General features: G+C 51.1%; 1 protein-coding gene across 1 annotated transcript in view; it reads left to right on the top strand.

Moving 5' to 3' along the window:
• Positions 1-1385: 1385 nt before the first annotated feature.
• XYLT1 (xylosyltransferase 1) overlaps positions 1386-13785 on the top strand; it is a gene marked incomplete at both ends in the record, with an annotated part of 298048 nt that continues 285648 nt past the window's right edge. The window contains one exon of the mRNA XM_082857206.1: positions 1386-1739. Within this exon, the coding sequence (XP_082713332.1) occupies positions 1386-1739 (354 nt within the window). The remainder of the gene's footprint in view (positions 1740-13785) is intronic.

The following is a 13785-nucleotide window of genomic DNA, read 5'->3' as shown; positions in this document are numbered from 1 at the left end:
ACCATGTGTTCAGGGCTGCTGGGCAAGAGGACAGGGGAGGGAAAGACTGAGTCAGAGAAGGCTGAGTATGAAACTTGAGGCCGCTGGGATCGTCAGCCTTAACCGTCGTTGGCAGAGGAGGAAGCTCAGGCCCAGGGAGGAGTCCTCCTGGCTCAAGGTCACCAGGACAGTCCAGCCCTGATGGGAAAGAACTCCACTTTAGAAGGCAAGACCTGTTCCCCCAGGAGGTGGGCCCTGTGCAGTCAGGAAGACGGGCTTCAGGGTGGATGAGAAGAATGGACCTGGTGGAACGCAGGGGCCAGACTTTGGGGCTTGCAGCCAGTGAAGGTTGAGAAACTCCACTGGGTCTCCCTTTCCCCATGAAAGCACTTGCTTGCCAACTGGGTTTGGAAGTCTCTTGGCTTGTTCGTCCTTAGGGATCAGAGAAGTGACTCAATAAAGCACTTAGTACAGTACATCTTTGGCACTAGGGGGTGGGGTGTGATTCAGAAGTCACTCACACTCATTTGTAGCCTCCTCCCTGCCCCTTCAAGCCAGGGATCCAGGGATCCGCAGCGTGAGCCCCTTCCCTGGACGACACATTCCTGACACGTTTCTCCCGTCTCCACCTGCCAAGCAGTCTCTGTGCTCATAGAAGACACCTGGACCGCAAACTCCGGGCGGGGAGCCCGCTCCACTCAGCTGCCTCGTGCTTGCTTCCCACATGGAAGGGGATCTTAGGACCTCCAGAGCTTCCCGACCTCCCCTAGATTCTGAGCGGGCAGACCCTCACCCAAAGCTCCCCCTGCTTTTTTGACCCCTCCTCGTCTTCTCGGCCGCGGGAACTGTTCCCCTTCCCCCACCCACTCCGGCTCGGGTCCTGGGGGTGGGGTGTGGGCCCCTTCAGCTCGCCCCCACCCCCTTCCTCTCCCTCCTCCTTTTCCCTCCCGTGCTCCGCCCCCAGGCCCCACCCCTCTCCACCCCAGCCCGCTTGCCCGCAGCCTCTTCCCCACCCCCCGGCGACCCCAGCCCAGGCAAGGGGCTGCGGGGCGGGGGGAGCCCCGCGGGCTAGGCCCCCGCCCTCCCCGCGCGCCCCGCCCGAACGCGCGCGCCCGCCGCCCCCTTCCGCGGCCTCCAGCTCCCCGCCTCCCCGCCTCCCCGCCTTTCCCTCCTCCTGGTGACGTCCGGGTCCCTGCCCGTCTGAAAACTCCGCGCCGCGGCGGTGAAGGCGGCGGCGGCGGAGGAGCGGCGGCGAGCCGAGGCAGCGGCGGCGGCGGCGGCGGCGGCGGCGGCCAGAGCGGGAGCCTGAGCGGCGGCGGCGGCCGCCGCGGGAGCCGCGGGGAGCGCGGGGGCGGCCCGTAGCGCCCGGGGTCCCCCGCGCCCCGCTCGCTCGCCGCGCTCCGAAGATGGTGGCGGCGCCGTGCGCTCGGAGGCTGGCCCGGCGCTCGCACTCGGCGCTGCTCGCGGCGCTCACCGTGCTGCTGCTGCAGACGCTGGTCGTGTGGAATTTCAGCAGCCTCGACTCCGGGGCCGGGGAACGCCGCGGGGGTGCAGCGGTCGGTGGCGCGGAGCAGCCGCCCCCGGCCCCGCGCCGCGAGCCCCGGGACCTGCCCGCCGAGCCGGCTGCAGCCCGAGGAGGAGGCGGCGGAGGCGGAGGCGGAGGAGGACGGGGGCCGCCGGCGCGGGCGCGAGGAGGCGGCCCCGGAGCACCCCGCGCGCAGCAGCCGACCAGCCGAGGGGCACTGGCCGCGCGGGCGCTGGTAAGTAAGATGCCTTTTCGGCTCGCGTCCCGGAGGGAAGGAGGGAGGCAAGCGGGCAGGCGGCCCGACCCCACGCCCCCCAGCCCTTGAACCCCGCTCATCAGACCGGGACTCCCCAAGCCTGCTGGCTCCACATCTCTTTCCCCTGGAAACCGGGGTTCGGTCCCTTCCCAGGCTCAGGGGCCGAGGGCTGCCCCATCCCGAGTCTGAGGACTGCCCCCTTGGGGTCTGGGGAAGTTATCTCCAGAGGAGGCGCTTTGGGGGTTACCGGAGCCTGGCTGGGCCCCTGTACCCCGTCACTCTCGCTGGGCGCCCCGACTTGCTCTGTGCATGTGGGTGTTGGCGCCTCGCTCCCGGTCTGAGTGCCTGGACCGTGCCGGGATCCTCAGCTGCTGCTCTAGGCGGTGGTGCTCACCGCATCTCTGGATTTTGCCCAGCTGGGTGCAGGCAACTCAGTCCTCAGCTTGCTGCCTCGTTGTTTTTGCCTAGCCTGAGAGGGAGGGGGTCTGGGATCGGTGCCCCAAGTCCTCAGCCGTGCCCCGGAGTCAAGACTCAGTCTTGGGTGCCTGGTCTTACTTTGAGTCTCCTGTCTTCCATCCCTGGAAGTCTGAGACTCTTGTCTCCACCCTGCCCGTGTCTAACCTTGCCCTGTCCTGGTGCCCTCTCTCCAGTGTCAGGGCATGGCCCCTTCTCCTAGGTGGTTGTGTTTGGCTCTCTGTCTTGTGTGTGTGGTTAATTCCTGTCACCAGCTGTGTGTCAGATCACATCATCTCGACTTAGGCTTCTGTGGGTTTACTTTGCCCTCCTTGGGTGTGAACAGACCAGGCTCTGAAACTGTTCCTTCCGCAGATCTTCTGGGGCCATCAGGGTGTCTTCTACCTGCCCCCAACTTCTCCAGGGGTGACTTTCACACCTTCTTTGGGCTGATTTGTTTAGCCCGCTGAGCTAGGACCACACAGGAGAGGTCAGAGTCCCCAACTTCGGGCCAGGGTCTCAGTGCCCTGTGGGCGTGTCTGTCTTGAGGCATAACGATGTGCTGTGTGTCTGTCTGTATCTTCATTACTCCTATTGCCTAGAGAGTTTCTCCCAGCCCTTGCGGACATTAGACACCAGGGGGTAGTTTCAGGCTCTCAGGTGTTGAATGCATGTCTCTGTCGTTTGTCACTTTGGGAGGCTTCACTGAAGGCTGCCTTCGGATACAGCGTGATGCTCTTTGATCTGCTAAACTTCTTTGGAGTCAAGGCGACCCTCTTTGCCACAGCGCTGCTCTTTGTACCTGTGGGCTGAGCCAGCCCAAGATGTGATGCGATGGCATTTCACGTTGCTGGCTGGTCTGTGTGGGTAGCAGGGAGAGACATCTTTTCCCCATTTGTGGGGAGGAGAGTGGAGTGAGATTCCTGATGGAGAACCAGAACATTCCGAATGCCTCTTATTTATAGCAAAGAGTACTCTCAGACACTGCCTTTGAACTCCAGGAGTGGATAGAAGAAAAGCAATTAGAAGTTCTTTCTAGATTCGGAGGCCTGCGGGGAGGTGGGGTGGGAGGGGGTCAGGACATGCACCACTAGCCTGGGGAACACGTGGGAGGCATAGGGCTCACTGTACCCTTTGCATCCGGGGGTCTGGACAGGCATCAGGAGGTGTCTTTCCAGGCAAATACCACCTGTTGAAACAAGCGGAGGGAAGGAAGGAGGCCTGGTTGGTTGGTTTCTTCCTGGATCCCTGACATTTTGGGTCCTATGTCCACACCTGCTTTGTGCGTTCAGTTCTGTGTCTTACTCTCTCATCCCCCAGCTCGGCTGCACTGAGGTTTGCAATTGGGAAGGTTAGTGGGAGCGTGCCACTTTTCCTTTTTTATTCCTTTTGGAACACCAGTTCCAGCAGCAGAGTTGCTTTGCTTTTCTGAAACTCTGCTTTCACCTGTAAGTTCAGTGACTATCCCCCTACACACATCTCCCAGTGTCTCAATTTCTTCCGATATAGACATAGCTGTATTTTGTTTTTTCTGCCCTTCTCCCTTCTTTGTGGTTGCCTACCATGCGGTTGTTCACTGCTGTCTCTCCTGGATTTGTACTTTATTTTATCTGTTTGTGTCCTCTCTCTTCCTTTCCCCGACGTCTACCCCAGTGCCCTGCTAGATCCTGAAATCACAGCACAGACCTGCCGGATGGAGCTGGGGGTCTGTCCTTCTCTAGCTGTGCCCACCCAAGCCCTGCCCTTCCACGGAGCTCAAGGAGACCAGAAGGGGGCAGGCTGTTCCCAAAGTCCGGCGTTGTCTGAGCGTAGGTTGCAGGCTGGGAGGAGAGGACCAGGCCTTGCGGCAGGCCACTGAGGCCCTCAGAACATATGGTTTGTTTGCAAACCCTGCCGAGGCTGCCGGTGTGTGATGCTTTGGAGAGAGACTCAGGAGTGGGACATAAAAAAAATTCCCTGTGATTTTCCAGATGACTCTCATAAAGAGCTGGTGAGGCACGTGCTTGGGAGATGATGCTTTGTCTCTGTGCTCTGCAGAGGATGCAGGTGGGGAGGACAGTTGTGGTTTTGGGATGCAGAGGGACTCTGTGGCTCTGGTGGTGGCGGCAGTGGGTGTGTCCCAAGGAGTGTCAGGCAGGCGCTGTGGACAGAGCATTTTCTCAACCAGACCTTGCTGCTTCCTTGTGTTCACCCTCCCAGAGCTTGTACCTTTTATGTTTGGGGAGCTGCACCCCAATGGAAGGACCTGATTGTAATTTTGGTGCATTTTAAGAAGTCAAAAAGAAACACCCAGTTTCTCAAGCAGACAGAGCCAGAGAGAGTGCAGGTGGCGGCGAGCCGGGCATATCCCTAAAAGATCTGCAAGCTCCCCTTTTCCTCTCCACCCCTGTCAAAGCTCTTACATTTGAATTATTGGGTGGATGGCAGCTGAGTTTTGCGGCCGTGATACTCATCCCTTCATTGGGTCTCCAGTAAGCTGTGGATTTTATTGTCATCTCAGAATGTAAGAAACAGATGGGCTCGCTTATGAAGGGAGGGAAAACATTGAGGAGAGTGTCAAAAAGATCACACTACAGGTTCTGAATCAATTTTGGGGAGAATGAAAGAGAACTGTATGTTAATGTAACGAATGTTTATTTTCTTTCCCTTTGCCCCCAGTGATCCTCTGAAGTCCTCAACATTTATTGCTTGTGCCCTTAGATAAACTATTACCCAGTAAGTTTCATTTAAGAAACGTAATTTTTTATTGTGCGCGCACACACACACACACTCACTCACACACTCTTAAAGTAGAATGGACTTTCTGTATTGTCTGACTCCTTTGAAATGTTGATTTTTCGGCAGAAATTCCTCATACTTCACATTACTCAGATAACTCAGGACTTTTTCAGACATTGGCAGTGACTTTGAAAAATTGGTTCACTGTATCCAGATCGCCTCTGGTTCTAACAGCCTCAGAGGCGTAGCTTTTCTTTCTATCCAAATGTTTTGAGACCAGAGAGAACAGAGGGTATTTTATTGATGGTTTGTTTTTCTCACACTCTCAATGGAGGTTTATTTTGCCTGAGCAGTGCATTACACTTTGTATACAGAAATATGCACCACTGAACAATATTTATCTTGATGCAAATGTTGCCATCTGCTTAATCATGTACTGGAAAATGTTAAATAGATAAATAAAAGTAGAAATTATTATATGCTTATATATATTTTACATATATATTCACGTTCCTTCCAGTCTTACACTTTAGACGTTCTCTCTAGTTTATCACTTCTTTTTATTTTAATCTTCCAGAAGGTTGAGTGTCAAATGCTTGCTGTTTTGCAAATAGGAAGCCAAAGCATAAGTTCCTGTTTGCTGGGGATTGTCCAACTTTGATCCATGGTCTTAATAGAAAAGGAAATTACTTTGAGCTAGAGCAGATATCTGACATTGTTGTGTGTGTGTGTGTGTGTGTGTGTGTGTGTGTGTGTTTCCCCAGAAAACAAAATATCCTTAAGGGTATCTCTGCAGTAAGTGTCTGTCCTTCCACCCAGAGTTATTTATGATCAGTGGGGCCTTAAATCTACATGCAGAAAGACAAAAATGCACGCTGCCAGCATAGTTGGACCTGGTCTCTATCTTGGTCAATACTGCCCTAAGACTTGTCACTTATCACTCTCCCGGTTTTTCCTTTGCATCTCCCATTTCTATTGCCCCCAGCCCCTATCTACCAGAACCAGAGAGAAAATACTTTAGGGAAAATGAAAAAATAAATAAAATACAAACTCAGCCTCAACAAAACCCAAGCTCAAAGGAAGGGGTATGGGAACAGGAGAAGAGTCACATGAAACCCGGGCCAGGCCCCAGCGCAAGCGAAAGAGGCCTCCATTAACTATCCCTGGGTACGCCTTTGCCGGGTTCAGGTCCCGGCTCTGCTCTTGGCCGCTCCTGGGATCTTGGGCAATCATTCTCACTTCGTTCCTCTGAAAATCAGGGCCACCTCGTAGGGTTATGTGAGGCTGAAATGTAATAATACGTGGGAGCCAATTTGCGCCTGGCACATAATAATAACAACGGCCAAATGTGAGCGTTGTTCTTAAAAAGAAACTCTTAGTATGTTTGAAAATAAGCAAATTTTCGCAATTATTCATTTTCCCAAGCCAAGTAAGGCTTGAGTGTAATCCAAGGCAATAGAGTGCGTCCAACTCCTCTGTGTGTCAGCGTGGAGCAGGATGGAATGTGGGGGAGGGAGGAGCATTGTTGAGTGCCAGCTGCCGGGCATCCTTCAGGTGTTTTGCATATATGATGTTATCTTTTTTATTACTACTACTATTATTATTAATTTGCAATCACAGAGTGGTATGCAGTTAATAGAACAGCAGTTATTTTGTACAAGTTGAATCAAAGACAGTTGAAGATGGGGAAAAAGCCAAACTCTATCTGTAACTAATTTGTACCACGTACCAATAAAACCTGCTTTAAATTTCTGTGCCAATTTAAACCCCTGTACTCTACCAGGCAAGGTTGATGGCTATTGAAAATACCATTAAGGACAGGGCTATCTAAAGACAAACTTGATAGTATGTTATTTTTACAAAAAATGAAAAGATACTGTACAGTATCCAGTTTAAAAACAAATCATAAATCATGCACATATGATGTTAATTGCTCACACCAAAAAATAATAATTCAGGATGTAAGAAGGTGTTATATACAGAATTGAGACTAAGGACTCCTGGCTAGAGATTGCTGCCCTTCTGAGTACCAGTTACGTGGCAGGGATAATGAAAGCTCTGAAGACATTACCTCACTATCTCAGTGAATCTTCCTAACTCTGTGGGATAGAACTGTTGCTGTCCCCACTTCACAGATGAGGAAACTGAGGCTCAGAGCAGGGAAGCAGCTTGCAATGCTGGGGTTGCAGCACAACTGGGATCCAGACCCAGGACTGCCCCATTCCAATCGATGTGCAGATTTCAGAGTGCCTTGTCTGTGTAGTTCTTTGACAAACCCTAAATGCAGCCAGCTCATTCCTGGAAATCTTCATACCACTTTTCTCACTTGTTGCAGATTCCTAAACATGTGCCAACCCTGAGATACGCAGTTTTCCTTGAATCAGACCCCTGAATAATGAGACAAATAGAAGGGTAATCATAATAACGGTAATGATGCCTGTGTAGCAGTTACGATGTGCCAGGCACTGTTCTTGTCCTCCTTATGTATTTTATTCCTTTAAGGAATGCACTGTTATGTTTCAACAGCCAACAGTCACGATGCTTAATAGAACCAGGCCCTGTTTGGGGTGCTTTACAAATATTAGCTCATTTAAACCTCATGCTACAGTGAGGAAACTGAGGCGTAGGGAGCTTAAGTAACTTTCCCAAGGTTCACAGTATAAATGGCAGAGCCGGGATTTGAACCCAGGCAGTCTGTGTTCTCAGTCTCTCTATTCCACAGTCTCCCTCTTCTAAGCATCTTGTGAAGGGCCCCAACCTTGGAACCACAGACCCCATTTAAGGAGGTGCATAGGTAAGTGATTGGGTCACAGTGCCCTGCCCCAAGGACAGGATTTTATGGTCCAGGAAAAGAAGGTATCACCCTTTAGTGAAATATGCATCGTGCACCCTAGGGAGTAATTGAACTGCTGAGTTGGTGGAGGAAGGTGTTTTGAATTCAACTCCCCCAGCCAGGGGAGGAGGGGAAGAGGGTGCTGTGCAAGCTTCCTTGACCAGAGAGACAGACTCCTGCTGGTCTGCTCACCGATGACTGTTCCCCAGGAGCCTGGGTGGAACCAGGAGGCGTCGCCAAGAACACGCGGGCACTTCCTTCTTTCCACCTGCAACAGAAACTACCTGTCTGCCCTCAGATACTCATTGGGTCGCGCCCTTCTGATCCCTGTAGGGCTGCTCCCTCCCCCATCGAAAGCCAGAGCCTTGAGAAGAAGGTGGCGGGGACAGGGCCAGTGTGTGTGTCACCTTCAACCCATCAACACTGTAGTGAGCAGGGAGCTGGAGTGATTACTATCAGAGTCTGCGAGCCCAGACACCTGGCCGGATGGGGAAGGGGTGGGACCCTAAAGGCGTTCTCCAGTCTTCTGGGGGAGGAGAAAGTCTCCTTCAGGGCCCTCTGAGGGCAACAAAATGGATTTGTTCTGTGTCAGGCCTGGTTTGTTCCAGCCAGGTGACTGCTGGCTTATCTGGGCATCTAATCCACGCTGATGTGTCCGTGGATGCTAATGACAAGCATTTCTCCTCCCAGGGGATCCTTTGCTGTAATCCTTGGCCACCAGTCACATGGTTTAAGCCCAAAGGAGTTGAGCTAATGGGGCAGAGAGATTGATGCAAACGTCCCCTACCCAAGGGGTACAGACATTGTAACTATGATCCTGATGAGAAGGAGGGGGGCTTCTCTTTATTGAATGTTTACCTTGCTCTAGACACTGTGAAGCACTGGGGAGACATGGTCTTATTGAATCCTTGTCTTGCAAGTTAAGGGCTCTTAGTCTCATCTGTTTTACTGATTACAAGTAATAAAAGCAAGACAATAAGTTGGATGAAAGTAAGAGATAAGAGGGAACCAGACTAGGAATTGAAGGTTCGTGGTGACCCCAAAGGTTGCGTTCTTGGTTTCTACCCAATTCAGAGTCAGTAAGTCCCCTGTCCTTTACCCCTGCCCTCTCCCCTCCCTCCTATCCGTGCATGCATCTATCCATGCTTCCATGCGTCCACCCTTGCATCCATCCACATGTCCACCCATTCACCCATCCACCCATCTTCCACTCCAACCGTGCCCAGCACTGGGACTGCCTTTGTGAAACAGGACAGATGTGCCCCTCCCCTCAGGGAGGGCTGGTCCAGCAGGAGAGGGTTAGGGCCACGGCCTAACAACAGAGAGCTTCCTTTCCGGTCCTAGCCCAGTTCACTCCAGAGTGGCTTCTTGGACACAAGAGAAAGGTGTCCTCTGTCAGGTGGGGGCCAGGAATAGTGTCATTCAGGGGCCTGGAAGCCCTCAAGTCTCCTCCCACCCCCAAAGCTGCCAGACTTGAGACCTGACTGCTCCATCCATGGAGTTCAGGTGCATCTTCTGGCCGAATAAGGAGCCCAGAGACAAACCCAGAGATGTGGTTTGTGAGGGGAGCAGCTGGTTGGAAGCTGGGAGGGCTGGGAGGCGTGTCATGAAGTGTCAGGTTGAGGGAGCAGTGTGTGACCCAGACACGTTCCTTCGCCTCCTGGGGCTTGGTGTCCTCAGCTGCGATGCAGGGACCTTCCTACCTGGGAGGGTTTTGCGATGAGGCACAGCCCCTGCTCCCACCTTCACCTGACGCAGCCTCACCACGAGAGATGTTTGCAAGACCGGCCCTCGTGTTCACGGCCCGTGGGTAGGTTTCTTTTTGCCCACACTGTCTTAAAATAAAAACTGAAGTGTAAGGATTAGGATAGAAGACAGCGCGGATGTTTGGAATGCCTTTAAAAAGTCATGAGATGTGGCAGCACTGGGCCACAGCCTTTCCTCTTGTCCACTGGCCAAGCTGGGAGGACCTTCCCGAGATCCTCCAGGTTCCCGAGAGCCCCCCCCCGCCAAGATCTCTTCCTTTACCTGTGATACCTGACTGGGCCCTTTAGGCTGATAAGTTTGCAGCCTCTGCTTGGAAGGTCTCCGTGTTCACTGTGACGAGCTAAAAATAAGTATCTGTGGTCACTTTTCAGTGATCCCCATATGGTTTATTCACAGTGCTTCTTTACCCTGAGTGCCTTTGCCTTCCGCAGGCCTGATGGTGGTTTCCTTCCTTCTCTCCCTGCCGTTGGTGTAAACCCAGAATATGCAAATTCTTGTAAGCATTAGGCATTAGGACGTTGTGAAGGCAGTGTCCTCAACAAAAATAGAATCGTGCATTCTCCAGTTTGGTGGACTGGTCTCCCCTCTGCCGGGGGCGTGGGTAACACGCTGTTTTGAATCATCTGCCTTCACTTTTCTGAGCGCCTCACCACCTTGCCCTCCCCCGCCCCCCACAACATGTGTTGGGATGTTGTGAGTTGTCAGAGAGCTGGCCAGGGGTTGGAAGAGTGGAACATTCCGGAGCATCTTGGCTCAGGTCCCGACTCTGTCAAGGGACAAACCCTGACTTTCACCTCCAAGTCTTTTTGGCATTTCTGCCAGATGATGCTAATAAGCTCACTCCACCCCCTCACTGGCTTGTGAGGATGTAATTCGATAAACAGATGAGAAAGCATTTGGAGGCTCAGAAACCCTGCGTGAATATAAGACGGGGCTCCCGTCTTTGGTCTTTGTTCTTGGAGCAGAAGAATGTGGGAGCAGTCAGGCCAGTTGGCAGTGCTCCCCTCCCATCCCCTTGTAACCCCTGGGGGGCGAGGAGAGAATGAATGGGTGAAATCCACCAGAGGTTTCCCACCCACTCCTCCATCTGCCCATTATTTCAACAGGTAGTGTTTGAGTGTTTGTGTACCAGACACTGCACTACAAAGTATGGGGGAAGGCCGGCTGTGCCTGCCCGCATGGGGTTTATGGTCAGGAGGCAGGATGACCCCCAAAGAAACAAATTTTTTTTTTTTTTTTTTTTTTTGCGGTACGCGGGCCTCTCACTGTTGTGGCCTCTCCCGTTGCGGAGCACAGGCTCCGGACGCGCAGGCTTAGTGGCCATAGCTCACGGGCCCGGCCTCTCCGCAGCATGTGGGATCTTCCCGGACCGGGGCACGAACCCGTGTCCCCCGCATCGGCAGGCGGATTCTCAACCACTGCACCACCAGGGAAGCCCCAAACAAATTTTTTAAATTATCAAATTGTTCCAAATGCAGTGACCTCCAGTTGGGGTGCTGAGAGAAGACAAGAGGCTGTGGGTGAAAATTTATTTACGATGGGGTGGATTAATGTTACCTGTTTTTGCTTGAGGACTTATTCTGGATGGACATCTTTTGCCAGAGTAGCTCCAGACTGACCCTAGGAATCCGAAGTGTGATATGCATGTGGATTCTGATACACCAGTGATTGAAGGTGCTACGTGGGTAAACAGTCTCCATGGTAGCAGCTTTTTTTTTTTTTTTAAAGAAGATGTTGGGGGTAGGAGTTTATTTATTTATTTATTTTTGCTATGTTGGGTCTTCGTTTCTGTGCGAGGGCTTTCTCTAGTTGCGGCGAGCGGGGGCCAGTCTTCATCACGGTGCGCGGGCCTCTCACTGTCACGGCCTCACTTGTTGCGGAGCACAGGCTCCAGACGCGCAGGCTCAGTAGTTGTGGCTCACGGGCCCAGTTGCTCCGCGGCATGTGGGATCTTCCCAGACCAGGGCTCGAACCCGTGTCCCCTGCACTGGCAGGCGGATTCTCAACCACTGCGCCACCAGGGAAGCCCCTGTAGCAGCTTTTAATAAAGAGTTCCTATTCATACCTGTGCAAAATTTATTTATTTCCTAACTTTTGCCTATATTTTTAAATGTTTTTTTAACCAAAATATATACACAAAAGTGCACGTTATTCTAAATGTATAATTCGATGAATTTTCATGAACTGAACACACCCAAGTAACCCATACCCAGACCAAGAAACAGGGCATCTGTGACCTCCCAAATGCACCCATCCCTTGCTTCTTGGGTGAACATTTTTTAACACTTGTCATAGCTGTATATATCTTTAAGTGTTTATTAGGGGAAATAGGTGAATATAACCAGTCAATCAAAATGACCGTGTCAGGGCTCTTACTGCTTAGCATGCAGGTGAAGGGGCATTTATGTAAAAAGAAGTTAGTTAACATAATGAAAATGCATAAATTGTAGTATCTAAACCTCTCATTCTAATGCTAATCCTGACCTCGGTTTAGATGTATGACTGACAGGGGGGCAATGGAATGACCAAGGTTTGGTAAACGTTGGCTTAACCAGTTTGCGGATACCCTGCGCTTCTGGCAAACAGCTGTGCTGTTTTGTTCTCAAGTCCAAGTGGAAAGGATTTAAGTTAGACATTAGGAGGAACTGTGCTCTGGGCCTGTTTGAGTGGACACCCCCGTCGTGGGCCCTCTCTGAGGGTTTGGGTCGCTCTCTGCATTGCTTCTATAGCTGTGGGCCTTCCCAAGCCCATCTTCTGGACTCGGGTCTGGACTCTTCCTGTGCATCTCTTGGCTTCACGCTGAGCTTCCACTTCACATTGACTCTTTGTGCTCGAGTCCCCCGTGTGTTGGACATGAATCAGCTGTGATGAATGGGTCCCCAGATGGGCCCATAATGACTACATTAACTTAACCGTGAACCTAGGCTCTGTCTTCAGAACCAGGATAACAGAACCACAGTACAACTGGAACAGCATTTCAAAAGGGCAGTGGAGACGACTAATCATTTTATAAAGAGCAAGAGGAGAAGCAATAAAAAGAGAGCCCAAGGACGGCATGGTAATTTCCCAAAGTCTTAGCACTCAACCAGACTCACGTTAATAAAATAAACAAATGTTTTTCGTAATGGAGAGCTAATGTATACATTAGTTGAGGAGAGTATTAAAACCAGATTAGATGGATCAAGTAGAGCAGTGGTTACGTCGTTAAGCATCCTTTCTTTGGGATGTGGAAAAGTTGTTCTCTCTTTTTTTCTTCTTTCCTTGTGAAATGGTGCTTTATTAATTAGAGAGGTAATGGGGAATCTTTTTTTTTTCCTCCCAGACTGGTGGCTGTTTTCTATTTATTTTTTAATGTAGGACCATGCTTTGCAGATGTTCTCTTTGAAATAAAAGCCTATTCATTGTCTCTCTTCCTCTCTCTCTTTTATCCCCAGCTCAGAAGGGGCAGCTGTTATAAAAGACACAAACAGAACCCTGTTTGCTTGTCATCAGGCATTACAGGAGATCCCATTCCCCATGTAAAATGCCCCCATTACCTGCGCTTTCTCGTAGTCCTACTGAGGAATAGTTTTTGAATTGTTACATCTGATTCCCTCTTCTTTAGAAGAGGAGGTGATGACAGAGAACAGGGTGGAGATGACCTCAGGGAAGCTCTTAGGAGAAAAACTGACCTGTTTGCAGATGGGCGTGGACTCGGTTGTCAACTCCTCTTAGGACAGAGGCTGCCTGCTGTTTGGCTTTCTGTTAGGGTTAAAGAAAAAAAAAATCATGTGGAGCAGACGAACTCTGTTTTTGGAGTGAGCAGGTGGTATTAAACCCCCAATAAAAGTGGACGCTGTGAAGTACCGATGAAGGGAGCTGGGCCCTCTGTGGGTTGGATCTGGGCAGCATAGAGCTGGCTTTCTTATTCTCCTTGGTTTGGTATTTTAGTTTTGTTTTTTTTTAATTAAATTACTGGCCAGCATTTTAAAATCAGTGATTTAAAATAAAAATTGTTTGGCATTCCTATGAAAAATTTTGAAATTCTGGCCTTTATTCCCAAAGAGGTACTAATTTGAGGGAGCGGGGGAAGATGTGGTTGTCCCCCTACATGGAACCCCTCTTTCCAGTTTTCTACGGAGCCCACCTGTCTACTTGGCTTATTTGTGTTTCTTGCAGGACCACGGTTAGGATTTGAGTTTACAACTCTCAAAATAATAATAATAGCTATTATCTATTAAATGCTATGTGCCAGGCACTGTGCTAAGCAGCATC

The sequence above is a fragment of the Leucopleurus acutus genome (genome assembly GCF_964270905.1).
Source record: "Leucopleurus acutus genome assembly, chromosome: 16".
Lineage (NCBI taxonomy): Eukaryota > Metazoa > Chordata > Mammalia > Artiodactyla > Delphinidae > Leucopleurus > Leucopleurus acutus.
This window is presented reverse-complemented; position numbering and strand designations above follow the sequence as displayed.